At 35.0% G+C, this 19625-nt stretch overlaps 1 protein-coding gene across 1 annotated transcript; it reads right to left on the bottom strand.

Annotated features, from left to right (window-relative positions):
* Positions 1–799: 799 nt before the first annotated feature.
* Positions 800–19413, bottom strand: LOC124362871 (skin secretory protein xP2-like). The gene is made up of 3 exons (XM_046817738.1): positions 19310–19413; positions 9448–9641; positions 800–2956 (listed from the first exon to the last, which is right to left on the bottom strand). Exons 1-3 carry the CDS (start codon positions 19337–19339, stop codon positions 2185–2187), a joined length of 996 nt encoding a protein of 331 aa, XP_046673694.1. The 5' UTR covers positions 19340–19413; the 3' UTR covers positions 800–2184.
* Between the last annotated feature and the right edge of the window lie 212 nt (positions 19414–19625).

The following is a 19625-nucleotide window of genomic DNA, read 5'->3' as shown; positions in this document are numbered from 1 at the left end:
CTACCCGCGACACATAAGGCTCCTTTTTTGTTAATAAAAAGAAGGGGTTGATTAACATGTTGGGATTTTTTTATAGGTAACGGTAAATTGGGATTTGTTCAAACAAGAGTCATGTACCCTTTAAACTCCATAAGGTGACAACTAATATTTCATGAAGATGGGATAAAACATAAGGAAGGCTCCATTTTTTGAGGGTTTTTCGCAAAAATTCTTAAATATTACATAAGTTTGTAGTAAAGGGTGTATGCTGAACATGTTGTTTTTTTTAATTTAATAGTGCATATGTGCATTCATTTGGTATTATTCTATTTTGTGGGGATATTTAATTTTAAAAAGTGATATAGACCTTAGGTGATACTTAGGTAACAACCACTGGGCTTCCATAAGAGTGGTTGAGAGCACAAGAGGTGTAAGTTGTGAAAGCAATACATGTAAAATGAAATAGGTTGATTATACGAATTTAAATTTATTGTATAGTTAATGTTGCAAATCTAAAAGTGCCTGGCAACAGTATGCAAATGCAGAATTAAAAATATACTTCAATAGAAAACTAATTCAGTACAACATGTGGGACTATGCGCTAGATGTCTAAATAAAAATAATAATTTGGCCTTTTTAATAATACAATAGAATAATTTGATGTACTCAGTTACATAGTTAAAAAGTAGTGAATTACTTAGTTAGACTATGAAGGTTCTCTCACAGTCTAGCTCTAGGTTTTAGCTCACAGAAGGAATCACTTATTAGTAAAGTGATAAGGTATAATAGGATTGATATTTAGAAAAGAGAAGATTGTCAATAAATGAAAGACGTGTTTATTGATATGGGCTGCAATAACTTAAATTTTAGCCGCTTGTCAAAATATCACGGGCTCAATGTTCGTATAGATTAACTCATAACATCCTTAGACGGGTGTTTGTAAATTTATCTTTTTCTTGCCAAATATATTGAGCAGTATTTAAAGATGCATATTACTTACAAAAATATAAATTTTGTTTGTTTTTAATTATAACTAAAAAATTTGTTTGCTCTAATTATACATTTCTGAATGATTCAATCATATTTGCTGATTTAAGACTAAATATAGATAAACTAAAATGAGAACCCCTATCTTGTTGATATGACTAAATTGATAAAAAGTTACAATTTTATTAGTTAAGTAAGAGACTATAATTTGGATTAGTATTTGATTAAAACCTCCTTGCCTTTGGAATGAACTAATAAAATCACTACGTTCTGATTTATGAGGCATATAAGGGATTTTCAAGCAAAAACATATATTTTCCAACCCTAGGCTACAAGTCAACACAAGCCGTAGAAAATTGGACTTAAATTATATTAATAAATTTAAAAAAATATTCATTATTTTGGTTTCCGTGAAAGTGTAGTAGTTATATATATATATCAGATGTTTGTTTTAAAGCATTTTTATGAGTGATGGCCGAGTGAATATTTTTCAAAATATTTAGGCAAGCGTTTCAACTTTAAGTTGTCTCATCAAGGAGTTCCAGGTGTAGTATTGCAGCCTTTCTACATGAGATGCTTTGTTTGTCAAAATAAATGCTTGGCTATATATTATAACATTTCCCAAAATCACCTATCAAGGGAAGTACAAACCAGGAAGACTCCAAGAACAGCTGTATAGTTTTCGAGCTGTAACCTATCTTAAAAGTGTTTTCAAATTGTTTCAAAACCAAAATTGCAATAATACCTAATGGTACTATGATACCAACTAACATCATTGACCCTTTGACTACCGAGCGGCTCAATGTCTAATGTTGTACCATATAACTCACCACATAGTACTGCTGTAATCTTTGGTAGCAAAAGAATTAAATTCCTCTGCACTGTGTCAAATTGTAAGAAACAAAACATTACTGATCTAATCCTTGTTTCGCTTACTAAGCAAGACTTTCAATTACTATTCGTTCAGTATTGAATGATACCTCTAACTAGTATTAGGTAATATAAACAACATAAATGCAAGGAAACTATTCCAGGATCCGAAACACTTGCGAGCCAGCATGGTGTGTTTGTACAAGTTGCTATGTACAAAAGGTGGCTTTATTTCTATCTCACATTTCAGTCAGCTTACAGGGCAGCGCGCCTCAATAAATATTTCTTACACAGCTAAATTTCAAAATATAGTCCAAGTCACTCCACTACCACTAGGTGCTGCTGTTATCAGTAAGAACTGAAGGTGATGTCATGGAGAGCGGGTGCGCTGTTGGACGGGAGGGCGAAGTCCTTTTCTAGTTGGTCCAGGATGCCACCGGATCGTCCGTAGGAGGGCCTGGATTGTTGTTGTTGGGGTTGAAGTTGAGGAGGAGCGGGTCTGGATTCGTAGACGGGAGCGGGAGAGAAGTAACTCTGCTGGGGTGGAGGCCTAGCCACGGGGCGAGGGGCGGGTTGCGAGAACGAGGGTGGAGGGCCGACAGGAGCAGCTCCTGCCACGGCGGCCCTAGGAGGAACAGGGCCCAAGGAGGAGGAGGGTGCCGGTCTGGAGGGACCGAAGTTCTGGGAGGACTGGAAGCTCGCGACGTCCTGGGAGTATTGGGGTTGCTGGACAGGGCGGGGAGCGGGACGAGGTGCTGGGCGGGGTGCGGGCCTCGGGGCAGGTCTAGGGGCAGGCCTTGGGGGTGGAGCGGCTCTCACCGGGGCCTCCTCGTAGTAACTGCCGTCCTCATACTCCAAAGGCTCGTTGCTGGCGAGAGGTCCGGAAACACCATTCCTCTTGGTGGTCTCATCGACCAGAGTGGGTGGCGCCACGGTGATGCCCTCTCCGGCTGGCTGGAAGCCGTACTTGTTTGCGCCGTACTCGATCACCCTCACCTTGCCCGAGTCGTCCACATAGCCGTACTTGCCCATGACCTCACCGTTAGGCAGCTTGGTCTCGATCTTGAAGGCACCGTCCGCTCCCTCATAGCCGTAAGTGTAAGAGCCGTCCTCATTATGCCTGTGGACAAAGTACTAACTGTAATATTACATGTAAGTAATCAAATTGAGTTAAAATTTGGTTCATAAACAATTTGTATGCAAACTGCAACTATTTCCAAGATTAACTCTCTTTACATATAAGGAGTTGATGAATAAATCTTCTGCACTGAACTCTACATACCCGGTTACCCAGTATAGTATATGGAGTACAGGAACTAGACCTGCAAGCTGAGGTTGAGGAAGTAAAAAATAAGGCGTTAATTGTAAAGGAAAGCACAGACCAGTTACACAAGACGCATAATGTATGAGTTACGTGAGTGCGCTTTCCAACTGTTGGCACGCACACGCACACGCACACGCGCACCGTGCGTGCGGCGGCGATCTGTTAGAACTAATCTGGATCTCTATAAAACCACTAATCCTAATGTCCTTGAGCTGTTCTCACATCTACATCGACACGCCTCCTTTGTTGAACCTTTGTTCTTTTCTCAAGGTACTGAACACGTGCACTTGTATGTTTAATATTTACTTTATACTCACAACAGTCTAAGAAATAATTATAACTTGTAACACTGATTTATCAACAAGATAACGACATAATAACATGCTGTTTTAATGCTCTAATTACGTTATAAGTAGATAGGTCCCCGTACAAAGCACTCGGTTATTCGTAGGTGCCAGTCGTACAGTCCACTGAGAACTCGAGTCACTGTCACAACATTGTGTAACTCCAAGGTCACCGCATTAACCGGCCATTGTGACTAAGGAGAGAAATTGTAATGTTATGTAGAGTACAGTCGCTCTCACTCAAGTCACTAAAAGGACAATCAGTGACCTCTGACCTCGTTCCGCGCCCTGAGCACGCTGGCGCCTCGATAAAGGTGTCCTCGGGTGATTTACAAAGCGAAGCGAGAATTTGAAGATACTTAAAATTGAGAATATTCGTTGAACAATAGCTCAAACATTCGGTACACTTATATAATACAGTTGTAACAAAAGTTTGACTAAACTGCAGAACCCTGTATACTTTCAGGTGATGTGTTCTTAAGTTTATAGTGTTGGAAAATAGAGCTTTTATTTAAATAACATAAGTTAAGAAAGAGAAGAAAAGTTTAAAATAGTTTTATATAAGTTTAACGGATATCAAACCGATAATATTATCACTATATAAACGTCATTGGAAACGATATCTCTATAATATTTTATCTCAAAGAGCAGTATCATACATTGGTTACGAAGATACTTCTCAAAACTTTACAAGTAGCATACTATGACATCATTTAAATATTTTTGGAATGTTGTAAACTTAAGTAAAGGCGAAATTTATATGACATCCTATTGTACTGTATGACCACATAATCCTGTTTCCTACAAGGGATACTGCAATTTCTCCTAAAAAGAAATCGATCGTCAGCTGTGGCCAATTTTTGAGAGGGTAAAAATGGGAGGACAGCGATGCATTAAAAATATCACGCAATAATTTTTCCTCATATCATAGTTTTCTGTAACTCATTACACTTCTAACCAATCATTTGAACAAATATTTTTAATTAAAATGGGAAACAGTCGTCCGGATAACGACAGGATGTACTCAGATTAGCTTTAAAAATATTCTTTTAATTCTTTAATACTTGGAGTACGATTGTTATACCAGTCCTACGAATATCGAGAAAACTTCAAATGTAAATAATTCGTATTAAATACAAAGGGTAAGATTTCCCTTTGGAATAAATCAAGTCACTATTATATACCAGCTCACTGTCAGGGGCACAATGCGCTCGGTCAATGCAAGGAAATGAAGAAAATCGTGAAATATGACGTATGATAAAAATATGCAATAACTCATATAAAAATAAACCTTACTTTTCCATTAACTAGATAACGATAAGGGTATACTTAGAAAACCATATACATGTTTGTTAAATAAGATTTCACAAGAAGTTCAATAAACATAAAAGAATTGTAAAAACCTGCTATACAATACTTCATACATTTAGCGTTTTAAAGTGTTCGCTTAACATTTTTAAGTTTTAACACTTCCTAAACTTATCAATTTACTCGAGTGTGGAATGGCAAATAGTAATAAGCAATAAAAACATATCATTTTTTAAATCCAAATCTCATTAACGTTCTTTAAAAAGTATAGATATTATTTCAACAGACCTAATTATTGTGCAAAATGAAAAAGAAGTAATTAAAATACTTATATTTTATTTATTTAGATTCAGTGAAATATTAAATCAAAGAGAGAGTTTTAGATGTCATCCATATGTTATATAATGTGTATATAGTTTATTCCCAAATTAACTCCCAAAATCACTACAGCTAAATTTATTTTGTAAAATAAATTTATAATTTTCGTACTAATTCAAAAAGTTTGGGTCTATATGATTTAGGCTTAATTAGTAGTAAGTATTACTAAAAACTTAATAGCACTAAAAGTATCAAAGAGTTTAGAAACACTTATTTAACTGTTCGTGCTTTCTTTTCGTATACACTTGTAGTTATTTCTCTCCATTTTCCAATAATAAATATATAATCTTACTATATTTATAATTTTAAAACATTTAATGTATGATTTACGATAGTTATCAATAAAACCGGATTGTGACTGACCATTAGGTTCCTTAAGGTGATTTAAAGGTGTAATTTTTGGGTTTAGTGAAAACAATATAGACACTTTTTCAAAATTTCTACATTCAGAAGCGGAGCAAAGTGAAATAAGTAAAACAACGAATTATAAAAATTTGGTCTGAGAGGCAATAAATCGAGGAGTGAGGATCAACTCTTAAGAGTGAGCTAAGCCCTTGTTCGGACATAGCATTTGTCCTTGTGTGTAACAAGGTCACCCCTAAGTAGGCCATCCAATTAGAAAATCCGCAAGATGCAATATTTGACTGTATAATTATACGCAGTATGATTTAAGCAACTATCTTAATGATCTTAAACAATACTATTGTTCCCTTTCATAGTGAATCTTAAACTCCCCATATCACTATTATATACTTTGACTAGGCTACTGTCTGTAAAAAAATATACATGTGTCCTCTCCGTGTTTTGTATTATTTATAATGTTTACTTTGCACATACAATTTTTTCTATTAGAGGTTGAACTCTAAACCTTACGTGCTATGCAATAGATTATAGATATATATTTGCTTGGTATTGTTAACACGCAATAATTTGGTAATATAAATACTAGTCACTGTACTTTTAAGATACGCTTTTCAATTTCGTTTCTAGACTGTATACCTTTTACACATTTAAATAATAAATACAACAATTTTATTTTTTTCTGAATTAGCAATAACAATATTCCAACTAAAAGAGCGTTGACATGTTTGTTAGTTATATCTATAAAACTGACATCACGCACAATTCTACGATTGAAAATAACATTATAAAAGTGCATGAGGTTTAATAATGATCTTTCCACCACTACAGCTAAACCACAACAATATATTTTTGTATGTTGTATCAGTTTTTGTACCAGCACAACCAGCTCTTAAGGCATAGCCCACGATTGACTGGAGTTTATAGCGAGTATAGCTTAAACAATATAATAAAAATACATGTAAACGTATCGTAATAATTATTTAAGGGTTTGAATAGTCTAATGGACGAATTAATTTACAATTTTAAAAACAAGGTAGGTACCTATTCTATTTCGGCTTGTTGTATTCAGTTTTCACATATTTGAACTTTTACAACTTCTGTAAAACCAGTCGTTGAAGTTTCCAGGTAATAACTACAATATATAGATTTTTTGTGAATATAATATACTAGTTCGGATTTTTGTCGCTTTATTTATTCCTCATGGTAATAAGAATACACTACATTTATATTTAATGCATATTTTTTCATTTGAATCATAGTTTGATGTATTACAGTTAATCTCGCATGGTTTTAATCCAACAACTTCAGACCCGATCGTAATGTAAGACTTAAGTTGAACTACAGTAACCACACCGTTTATCGAGTACAAAGGATTATAGTTAATTGTCAAGTAGGTCTAATCAAGCGAATCTGAATTGTAGAAAACAATAATAAATAAACAGCTCGAAAGTCATAGTGTTTATAGAAAATTTTATCCACACCACGTGTAATGTTAGTTATTTTTCATGTTACCTTTTTATCACTTTTTTAAGGGAAAACTGGGATGGAGATAAAATTTGTCCATTAAGTTGTGAAAAATTAAGATAGGCCTACTGATAACTAAATTATATAAACTAATACAAACTGAAAAGAGCATTATTTTGTTTCGCCAGTAAGTAGTTTGCATTTTTTTTCAAAACTTTTCCTACGGTAATGTGCATGTCAGAAGATTAAATTAAATTGTTTTTAAACCAACAGATATAGAATAACTATAAAATTCTATAATTAATGTTGGGTCTATTAGACTTTTAAGCTATGTATAATTGACCTTGATAGCGACATAATAAAGACGAATGAGCTTTGAATCATTTCTCACTTTGTAATGATTTCAATTATTTTGTTTAGAGTGTATAATTAAAAAATGTCACTTTGCCACGTAATCAATGACCCGACCGTTGAATCCCTCCGTGCAATACACTTGATAGAGCAGTTCTATATATTTGAAAATTGATACATAAGGTCCTCGTAGGCCAAGGATGAACTCTTTTTATTTTGGGTTCGAAAGGTCACAATTTTTACGTTAAAACAAGATGTATAAATTGGTTAAATGGGTAACCATAAACCACGAGAAAATCAAAGAAAAACAACATTTGTAAACAAACTAAATTGTATCACGTGATATAGTAACACATGTGATGATGTTATTTTGTTGGAATAACGCACTGCAAACATTAATTTCAGAAAGTCGTGCGGACCAGCCTTCAAAAACTTGCAACTGTTGACTCTGACTCTGCCCTGTCTATACATCCTGGAAACAGTTTCCTTCTGTATGTCCAAATGTACCCTGATGAGGAGCCGTGACGTGCATGCATAAGAGACAAGAGGCAGAGATAACTACCGTTCTGGAAAACATAGAACGGTGGTTTATGAGCACTTGCCTTCGCAAGCAGGTGTCCATTTTATCAACAGATTGCCAGCTGCTAACAAAAATGCACCAACGACTAAAGCGTTAAAACCCGTTTTAAACGCTTTTTAGCGACAATGGCATTTTATAATGTCGGTGAGTTTTTGGCATGTGACTGGGAGACCACCCATTTTGAAAACGGATCCTGGCGTTGAAGATGGTGTAAATTGGCAAGTGACTGGAGTGAATGAGTGGACAATTTGTAAGTATGAATGTGACACGGCATGATTGTAAAATTTTATGTTGAAAGGTTGAGTTTTACCACATAATGTATTTTGTTTACGGTAATAAAAGATTTGAATTGAATTGATTGGCAAGGCATTACGTTATAATGGGTCTTTCAATACTCTATTGTATCCGTGTACTTAATTTGATGTCATGTGCTTATTTCAATTTTTAACAAAATAGTCTTTGAATTCTTGACAGAATACTACACTTTGTTTAGCGGTGTCCGACAGTAATTGGCCTATGTTTAACGATAATGTAGAGAAGCAAAGTAAACCCGGCTTACAGACGACCAGTATCCAGTAGTAGTAGACCAGACAGTGAGAGGATGCGACTATGACGTGGTGACGACAGACGCCGGTCTGTCTCAGCTCGTTATAGGCCATCAGCGGTCACGACCGGCTCATCCTACCTTCTAGGGACACATATCGGTTACCCAAGTGGCTTGTCTGTGCGAAAGTGATGGGTTTCTATGATTAGTCTGTGTTAAAATCAAGGACCAATGGTTTGTTGCACCAGATCTACTCCATGCATTGTGGGATGTGAGTATTTACAATAAATTGTCGTCTCTGTTTTGAAATAGTGCAAACGAATCTTGAAGTCTATAAGGAAATTAGCTTTCAAACCACCAACTAGAACGCATATATTTTGCTTTAAGATTCACGGAAAGTGGTGATCTGATAAAATCAAAGGCATTTTTATTGAAGAGTTTAGGACTGAAATTTATATTTTTGAGCTCTCACAAAAGGAAAAACTTGGATGGAATACTCCATAGCATATAACTGTTTTATTTGCTCTGTGTAGCTAGGAATTTCCTGCTAGTCTAATGAAGGTTGGTACGTTTTTCCCATGTGGTGCGACATTCTATGTATATTTGCATAGCTGTCAGTTCTAAAGTAATTTCCATTTATTAAAACATTGATCGACTCCCTCCTTAGAGCATATTCAAACCCAATGGTGATCTACAGCTACTGACTATTAAACAAAAGCCGACTAGAACTGGACAACTCAAAACATCGAATATACAGATCATGATAGTAAATTTTAATTGGTAGTTAAGAGTTTCTTTGGTATATCAAGTGAAAGCATAAATCAAATGTAATGGAATATCGATCATTTTTATCATCAAGTAATGTTTAAAGTTAATTCAAGTTGGTTCATTAATCATCTGCTTCTAAACCGATAAGACTGATTGTCTGGTCTAATGTTGTATAACGAAGTGCTACCTGTTGATCTGCTTGAGGATTGGCACAGGTGTGGGGCGAGGGGCGGCACTAAGGGAGGAGGTAGGCCTGTAGGCGGGGGCGGGGCGGGGTGCGGCACGCTGGGGCGGTGCGGGCTCGGCGTAGTCGAAAGCGCCTTCGTCTACGTAATTTCCTCGCTGTGCCGTCACGCCGCTCAGCAGACATAGTGCTGCCACCTAGCGACAAGACAGAACGTTAATAGCTCCTCTCTCCGATTGACATGCGCTCTCGTGGAGTACCTATGAACTGAGAGAAATAATTAACTAACCTAGTTAGTTATCTAAATGACGATATTGGATTGTCTAAAACATTATGGATTGTTTGTCTAAATTATGGATTCACAAAGAATATCACTATAGTATATAGATTCTAATGGACTATAGCGAAAGAGAGCGTATGAGGTAAATTTTTTTAAATCTTCTATAGGAGCCGTTGTTATCTTTCATTTATTATGGGCAGGTATGGTTTTCTAAAACAGACGGCCTGGTGAACTAATACATAAAATACCTACACATATAGTAATATATCTAATATAGTTTTTATCTCTAATATAATAGACCAACTAAACTTACACTTGTAAAGAGTCAGTGATTATAGTCCCTATGTAGGAAAAAGTTCTCTTTCTAATCCGTATGAAATGCCTCAAATAATTCTTATAACTATTCTGCTGATTTCTATTACAGACAACTAAATTATCTATTTTATCTGAATTAACATTTTTTCTTTTTAAGTTTTTTTTTAAAGTTTTTCTCTATAAATCCATTCTATGTTTTCCGCTCTCAAAGCATTACTGGGCATACAGGAATCTATCAAATGATTGAGTTAGAGCCTGAAAAATATCAGATTCACGGCAAGCATATCTCGCTAGCTTCATAGCAGCATGTTTGACAGTACATGGGTTTCCCGGACTGATGTCACACAGCTTCAGGACAGTATTGAAATGCTTTCGCTTTCCCTGGAATCCTATCTCAGGCTCAAAGCGGCATTCATTATTACTGGTTTTGCCATCACTAATTATTGCTACTTTCAAGGTGATACCCAATAACTTCGCACACATCCGATTTCAGGAACCACAATAATACCCACGGACTTTGCCAGCAACTCAGAGTTGCCATTTTAAAGACAGTATTGAATACCTTGAATTCGTACGCAAGCGACGTATCTACCCTTGCCTTTTGAGGGGTTTGGGAAACATAAAATTTGTTGGCAACCCTATGTATCCATTTCAATGTGATGTTGGAATTAAACAGGTTTTACTGCTAACCATCTCTTGCCTGAATCCAGGAACATACAGACTTCGCTAAAAACCTAACCTAACCGGTTTAAGCAACAGATTGATCTCGCCATCGACGAAGGATCACGAATACACTGGTTTTGCCAACTGGAAGGCGATATTGGTCACTGGTTTAACTGGCAACTCAACGAGGGCAGCCTTATGTCAGGGTCAGCCAACCTTTTCTCGTCAGACTCTGGACGATATTTGAATAAACCGATTTCAGTGGCAAGAAATATTTCGCCAAGAAAAAGAAATATACGTAACAATTAACTAAATATAATTAAAACAATCCTCATACCTTACAAAACTAATAAGATTCCTGCTTGAAGGCAGTGAAATAACAAACAAATTCACTGAACTCTAATGTTGGTTTATTATTACAAATATAGTTAATGATTAGTACAAGAAGCTTTACAATAAAAATAGAATTAATCAAAAACGGTTTTAGAAGCTCTCACAGAGTTAGCTTATTTTACCATTACATTGAGTGTAGCACTGATAGGCTATTTCTAGGAAAGGTTAACTATTTTCTTGGCACTTTATAGTGAGTGAGCCACACGAATGAGGTGAGGCACAGTTCTTTAGATGTATATAAACGGATACATGCTATGTGAAGGATTAAGCAATCAAAAATTTCAAATTTCTGACGTAGCGATGAATAATCTAATGTAGGTCCGAAATAAACAGGTTTCCTGGTACAATCTAATAATCCAGTGCTATATCTACACAGACTAGCTGTCAAAACAATGGCTCTGGGTTTACCAGTGAGAGCTAACAAAAACCACTACATCGGCGATTTTGTGTCTTTTTCAAATTTTGACAGCGAAACAGTTGTAGTAAAACCATAAACAAATTTAATAATATATGTACGTATATTGAGTTCATCTCCGTTTCATATTTTGCTAGTGCAGCTTCTGAAATTTGACATAATGAATCAGCCCTTCCCACCATACCCACGTTATGTTTGGAAAACTCTACGGTTGTTCCACCGTGCTCTGAGATCACGTCTGAATCATCGTAGTGCACTCAGTTGTGCACCTGACGATACTATGAGAACACCTCTTAATCTAATTTTTTGTAGTCTAGGTGCCTCGTTTTGAACTTCTTCGTCGCCGACTTTTTATCTTTTCAGACGGTCATTGATTCCCGATTCCAGGAGTCAAATCTGTGACAGCGTCAGATTACAAACGCTGCAATAAGTGGAAGTTGAACTGGAGCTGAACTCAACATTCAAATTGAATGAGACCTTCCTACCATAGCTACGTGCGAACTGAATCATTTGAGCTTCATCTTATAAGGTGGCAGATTTAAAGTACCTATAACTTAATCTTTGTGGTTTCAAAGTGCAATTTTCTTTGTCATGACTAGGATAGCAAACAGTACAGCCTCGTAGTTTTGCTAGGAAAAGCTGCGTAAGGCGGAAAATTAAGATTTCTTTGTCAACTTTGGCTATGGTGTTTTGATTGGCATACGTTTGAATTGCTTACCTTATTCGCATACTTCACCTCATGTTTTAGAATTTAATAACTGAAGAAGAAAAGATATACCACTTATCGAAACGTTGAGCTTCAACTATAGTACCACATGACGATGTAAATGTCAGTAATCCTGATGTCCTTTCGAGTTATCCATAGTCAATGAATGAGCTTTAAACAAGGAACCCCCTTCATGTATAAAAAACAAAAGGATATGTTTCATTTCCTCGTGGTGGTGGCGATAAACAGGAATAGGACGGGGAGTGACGGAAGTGCCTTGAGAGGGCGCTGAGGGCGTAGTCCAGGGCAGAACAGAGCAGGTCTGGGACCTTGACTGAGGGACCTTGGCATTCTAGCTGTCCAGTCTCGCGCTCAGCAACCGGGAGCCGGTAGTCGGTCGTAGGTAGCACCCTGCGGCCTGCATTTACATCTCCTGTCCGGTACTATAAGTACCCAACCCGGTATTAGGTCTGCCAAAATAGATCATATACATTGTCGAACAAATTGTTCATAACCATGGGTTTGTTTATCACTGACGGAAAAGAGCTATATTGCAGCTACTGAACTGACCTTGAGCTGTGACGTCATTGACAGTATGTCAGAACTGGACTGGTCATTCCGCTATCCAGTAACGAGAACACCGTTTCCCTTTTATGTATTTGAAAATCGTGTATTCAATTTTGAATTTATTAAAAAAAATCCCATACTGTTTTATGACAAAGGACTTCCCTTTGCGCTAAGGTTTATTACTTCTTCTGAAACATTTCTGACTTAGCCAAAGTTTTAAAATTGATATCTTTAAATCACTACTGAACTGATAAGCACATGGTATATTCCAACAAAAAGAACTATGGTCAATCTTGATGTCAAACATCTCAAATGACATCTTGTGTGGTCGCCCTCGCTTTTTATGCAGCCAGTTGTGGGTAAATTATCGGGACCGCTTTACCTCGACTTTAACCATTGATAAAAGTGTGAGGACAGCTGGTCCAGGTCACGTGACCTTGGGAGTCTGCCAACAACGGCACATCGGTCATCCTTGCTCCGGATCCATTAATGAATTATAATCGATTTCTTGATGTAACAGCTTGTAATAGTTGCTTAGTCACTGGTGTATTTATACACTACCGAATATGAAAGGAGAGGTGGTGTGCTATTTTTGTCCATCCAATTATATGCTTTTAGTATTGAATTCTTAAAATCAATTAATAATCTTAGTGAAAATGTTGGGGACTCATTACCGAAACGGTTATACAAGTAAACTATTACCAAGCAATACATCCCTTTAATGTATAAGAATTTATTTTAAATCAAATACACAAGAACCTAGACTAGGTAGAGAGCAGGCCACTCTCTCTCTAATTTACACAGGATGAAAACAATTTAAACATGGCTATTATTGTTATCGGATATTACGAATGTAATTGGTTTCCAAACAATTAAAACTAATTTAATTTATATGTTATTGAACATAAATATCGCACTCCTCTTTCTATTTTATGGAGTTGTACGGACGCGAAAACTACAATTTTATGTTTCCAAAGATACTCTAAGAATGGTTTTCTATTTACACTGTTTCAGAGCATCATTAGTTATGGTCTGCTTTCCTGGGGCAATGCATCTGGTATTGATAACATTTTATTGACTCAGAAAAAAGTCATGAGAGTTATAGCGGATGCTAATTTCAAAGATCATTGTAAGCCGATTTTTAAAAAAGAAGCCATTTAACAGTTATCAATCTTTACATTTTTTTACTGCTTGATCCATGTCAAAAATAATTTTCAAAACCTGACACTGAATAAGCACATTCATATTCACAATTAAATACTCGAGGCGCTAACCTGATCAGCAAAACCTTTCACAAGACTTTCTAAAATTCAAACATCATATGAGGCAGTTGGAATAGATCTATTCAATACACTACCTCTGAATGCTCAGAGTGTTACATTAAATAAATTTAAAACGGTTATTTATAAGTGGCTGGTAGAGAGGCCGTTTTATGAATTATCAGAGTTTTATTCATCTGACGTCAGTGACATCAGTTTTTAGTGTATTGTTCTGCTAAATAGTACACCTTTGTCTCACTAACATTATTGTATTATTATACAATATCATATTATTGTATATCATATAATACTTTTACATGTAAACTATTGCGTCTTCTATAATGAGTTTTTAATTTAAATTGTTTATTTTACTGTTAGTGTAAGTATTCTGACGTGATCTAATTGCATGTAACTTCTAATGACCAATAAAAATCTTATGTTATATCGGGAGAATTATGGAAGTATAATAATTTTAAGCTGTATAGATGTAAGTTAAATTTAGTGATACAAAACGTGTGTAAAATTCATTTAGGACAGTAGTAAATTGAATTATAAATATCGTAAATAAAAACAAAATAAAGCATAATGTATACATTTACAGATCCATTCATAATTGCCACCGATTATATTCAATGCAGTTGAGTAAAGTAGTGAAAGCGGAGAAATGATTTTCAAGTGGAGAACAGCAATATTTGCATTACTGACGCTGTTACGGCAGCATCCACTTACAATAGACAGACACGTACTAATGAGCTCACAATCCACCGCGCGCGCCCCGTGTGCCCGCGCGCGTACGTGCGTCAGCTGTCCAGTCTGGTTACTAGGTTACATATTAGCGTCAGAGTTTGTTGCAAGTGGCTTATGCAATCAAATCATTTATTGTATTGTATAATACGTTTCATGTTTATACAATTAACTTCGAGAGTTACAAAATATTGTTCTAGATTTTTAGGGGAACCATTAAGATCGAGTTATTTCCTAAAAAAAAAACAAAAAAAAACAATATATTATGGTAAATATGCTACTCGTAGTAAAAGACTCGTGTAATAAAACACAAGCAAGAGAATTAAAATAGATATTTTGTGATAAAATAATTTTCTATTTTAAATATTGTATACATGATGTTTGGTCGGGTTGCCTCCAGATGTGGTAAAACCTATTTTCGCGATTTCTTTGTAAACAATACTTTGGTCCTTGCCTCAGAAATAAACTTGCCCTTAGGATTGAGTGAAGTATGTTTGTCTTCCAATGTTAGTGACAATTTGTAAATTAGTTGTATAAAAAGAATTAATTTCCGTAGTGACATAACTCACCACTAAATTGTTCAATTTCAATTGTGTGATCATGTTTGTCTTCCAATGCTAGTAAGATTTGTAAATTAATTTAAATTAGTTGTATAAAAAGAATTTGCATAGTGACGTAAATCACCACTAAATTGTTCAATTTCAGTTGTCTTTCAATGCTAGTAATAATTTGTAAATTACTTTGAACTAGTTGTATAAAAAGAATTTCCATAGTGACGTAACTCACCACTAAATTACTCAAATTCAGTTGTGTGATCAGGTTAATTTACAAAGTAAATACATGTGCAGCTAAATTTAAGTTTAACTAGAATTATACTATGGAGAAAATGAAATTTAGACTGGTAGCACTCAACTAGTAGCAAATAGACGTAAAGAGAAAGCAAACATTTCGGTATGTACCGCCTTATAGTTTCACTTCAATTGATTGACCTACAATGTATCAATTTAAAAACGCTATTCAGTAAATCACGATAATAATTTAAAATGAACCACGAAAAACGAACTAACAAAAAATAAGCGATCACGTGTTCAGCATATAACTGGATATTCAAGGTGATGGAAGGTCAGAGAATGTCTCATGCCTACGAGGTTCAAGGGCAAGGGGCTAAACCAGAGAAACTGAAATGACATAATGAAAGTATTCATATTATTAGTACTAATATTATTACTTGATACTTCTATCTGATATCCAAATAACAGAGAGTAATTTGAGTAATAAAATTTCATGTTTACAGAACTGCTTTTTGGTGAAGTTATCTCTTTTCATTACACAAACCCGTGTATATTCCGTAAACATTTAAGTAATATAATTTATATATTTTAATTTAAAATATTTATAAATGATAACATCGCATAGAATAAATTTATTTAAACTTTCATTATATAAACAAATACTTATAGTACATTGCGAAAATACCTGAAGCATTGTTGAAGTAACAGTTGTCTGAATACAAAAAAGTAAATTTATTTTTAACTTTAGTTTTTATGTAATCAATTTAATACATTTAATAATACATACATTAATACAATTAATACATTTTGTTTCGTTCCTTGAAATTATTCGTTTTTGTGGTCATGTTTTCGTGTAATATTGTATTTTAGAGTACACAAAGGAATGTGATGAGCATAAACGTATTCCTTTGTATACTCTAAAACACATACTTAGAAAAGTAAATCCTCCGCAAATATCCTTATGAATCATAATAGCCAATGGAATTATTCATAACGAGATTCAAACAAAAAAGTGTACAATGTAATAGTAAGGCCTAACTGGTTATGTTGTTGATAATCGTTAACTCGCCTCCAAAATTAAATAGGGTTCATTGCATTACAAATTCTTGAATGCACGCATTCCTATTTCAGTGACATTTATTTTGGAATATAGACAAGATCTCGTTTATGCAGTAATGGTAGTTCACACGTTAAATGATTTTTAAACAAGTAGATACGATTGGTTATTGATGATTTGAAGAGACGAAACAGTTCAATTCTGGTTGTATTGTTAGCAACTAATTGTTCCAGCAACAATCCGATACCGCTGTACCGCCCACAGTCTACGCTGACCGATCATAACTCCAGCGATTCGGTTACGCCACCTCGTTATTATCTACGCACGGATAACCGGGACAGCCGCACAGTTGGTTACAGTCTATTGAGGTGGCGTATTTTTGATTGAGTTGCACCAATACTGGTGGAACGATGTTTGCCCACTGTAACATGGGGCATATTAATCCTCCGAGGACTATTGTCCAGGTTAGAAGCTGCACTGGTATATCTGCATTGTTCTGATTTCTTGGGGGGGGGGGGGGGCACTGTGGTGGCGACCGTAATGCATGCTACATACGTAAATGCATTGCATAATCGTTTCGCTGAAAGACTTTACACCAAGTGGACAAATTTGTCCAGGTTAAATCTATATTATTTAGAATATATATTCTTAAAACTTCTTATGCTGCGGAGTCCAGTTCATAGATAATTACTCGTGACTGGTTAAAAAACTGTGTATTTCCACAATTTTAGTCAATGCCAAACCATTTATTGCTCACAAACAAATTATTGCATAGAAAAATAGTCTGTGTACGAGGAGTGATACACATGTGATAATACTCGTACAAAGGGATCTAAAATTAGATAGTTTATAACAAATTTAAAATCAAAGAAAATAAACTTTTCAATTGTTCAGCCACTGTTTTATAAATAAAACACCTAAAATATTCTGAAGACATAATCCTTACATAGTTTCATACTTAATAAAAAAATGTATGAAATTAACGTTACTATCTAAAATATAAGTGAGTTGGGGACATTTAAATTTAATCAGCCTTAATTATAAATGTAAATACCATTATTTTTGCACTATCTGCATATTAAAACAATAAATATCTTTCAAAAACTTATGCGAATTGGATACACAACTGTTTATTTAGAACTTAATTCAACAAACCCAAATATGAGTAATAATATAAACTAAAACTTTGGAAACGCTTGCAAGTGCGTCTAATAATGAACAAATATTTAATGAATCTTTTGTACGAAAACGTAACAAAAGTTTTACTTTTCCTATTTAATTTTAATTTTTTGTATTTTAATTGTATAGTAATGTGTGCTTGTATAATACAAAAATACGCATATTCACAAAGATAACAGGAGTGCGGATATTTGCCATAGTTATATGTTACAAAATTAACAAAGATAAATGTCCGTAATATTTCTAATTAAAAATAAAATTAAACAGTAGTCACTGTAAAATATATCAAGCTCGATATTTCAGAAATGAATAGCTTTACAATATTGTATTCTATGCCTATGCATTTATAATGTTATTCTTCCAGAATAATTTACTTTTTATGATTTATAAGTTTTAATCATTGTTTAACTCATAAAAATAACACCACTGCTGGGGTATTTAACATTTACTTTTCTCATCTTTCGAGAGGAAAGTATAGACCGGTGCAGCTCAACAACACTGGCCCCGGACCTTTCACCATATTCCCATATGCAATGTTCCCGACACTGTGGCCACTGGCGCGTTGATTCTTCCGATATCCAACAATCTGATAAGATAGATATCCAGCAAATCGAGCCTGACCACTAACTTCTTCCTGGAGTATATGCCCCGTATACACTTCCTGGCTTTATATATGGATCACATAACCACAGTTACATGTACAACACAAGGCTGCTTACTAGGAAATACCTCCTGAAATAAACTTAGTAATTCATAATAAACTCAAATTTCAGTCATATATTAAACCTGAAATATTTTGATGTATAAAAATGAGCTTTTAAATGTTAAACCAAAACAATTAAACTGAAACTTTTAAACAGAATATTTCCAAACAATAACGTAATGATCTATATTATACACTTTTAATTCCAAAAGAGAGACTTGACTTCAATTAATTGTTATAAAATTGAACCATTGGATATACCAAGTTGATATTTGTCGCCAGATTCCGAAATTCATTATTCTAAACTGAAATTAAACCATTTTGCATTATTTTATAATATCTTGTGTAGTTTATACAATATATCATCATGGTGAAACTTTAGGGGTATTATTATACATTTAGCTGAATTCTGACATCTCTGAATAAAATATTTTCTATTAAATTATTTACACCAAAGTAGTTTTGATACATAAATTTACAACATTGAGCATTAGTTTTTAAAATGTAATACAAAGTTTTCAAAAGTAAATTTATGTAAAACAGCATTTTAAGTCATTTGAATTTCTAAAAAGAGTTTTCTTTTAATACTACTTATAAGAAAATATATGCATTTTTATTTTGTATTCAGATTAACTGATAAAGTTTACAACTAACATTTCAATATTATTGCAGAGTTATGTATCAAGTCTTTAATTGGTTGATTATTATCCAAAATAAATTTTGATTTTATTTTCGGTGGAAGGGGATTCTTGCAAACGTTGTGATGTTGTATGTTAACAAGTAAGGTACTCACAAGGGCGGTGGCGGGTGTGGCTGTGATCATGGCGTCTGGCTGACTGGACCGCGGCGGCCAGCCACTCACGTTTTATCGCTCACACCAAGGTCCGCTACACTGCCGCTGCTGCTCATCTTCACCTAATTGGCTCATCACACACAGTTGGCCCTCCATGGTTCAAGGGACATGAACATTACTCTCGGCGCACTGAGCATTACCCGGCAGGAGCGCCCCTTACCTCGACAGAGGCCGCCGCGACGCCCCGCGCCGCCGTCGAGACGCCTCACTTGGCGTCTTCGTGTCTTGTCAAGTTATATTGTCAAATTTGATAGCC

This window comes from Homalodisca vitripennis, chromosome 5 (assembly GCF_021130785.1).
Source record: "Homalodisca vitripennis isolate AUS2020 chromosome 5, UT_GWSS_2.1, whole genome shotgun sequence".
In the NCBI taxonomy this organism is placed as follows: domain Eukaryota; kingdom Metazoa; phylum Arthropoda; class Insecta; order Hemiptera; family Cicadellidae; genus Homalodisca; species Homalodisca vitripennis.
The sequence above is the reverse complement of the archived record's forward strand: the minus strand, read 5'-3'. Positions and strand labels throughout refer to the sequence as shown.

What these genes read in the sequence shown, in the direction of transcription:
- LOC124362871 (XM_046817738.1), bottom strand. Translation starts at nt 19,339, where the DNA reads ATGATCACAGCCACACCCGCCACCGCCCTT. An exon ending in CCACACCCGCCACCGCCCTT is followed by an intron (nt 9,642 to 19,309) that starts GTGAGTACCTTA and finishes TCTTGTCGCTAG; the next exon opens with GTGGCAGCACTATGTCTGCT. An exon ending in ATCCTCAAGCAGATCAACAG is followed by an intron (nt 2,957 to 9,447) that starts GTAGCACTTCGT and finishes CTTTGTCCACAG; the next exon opens with GCATAATGAGGACGGCTCTT.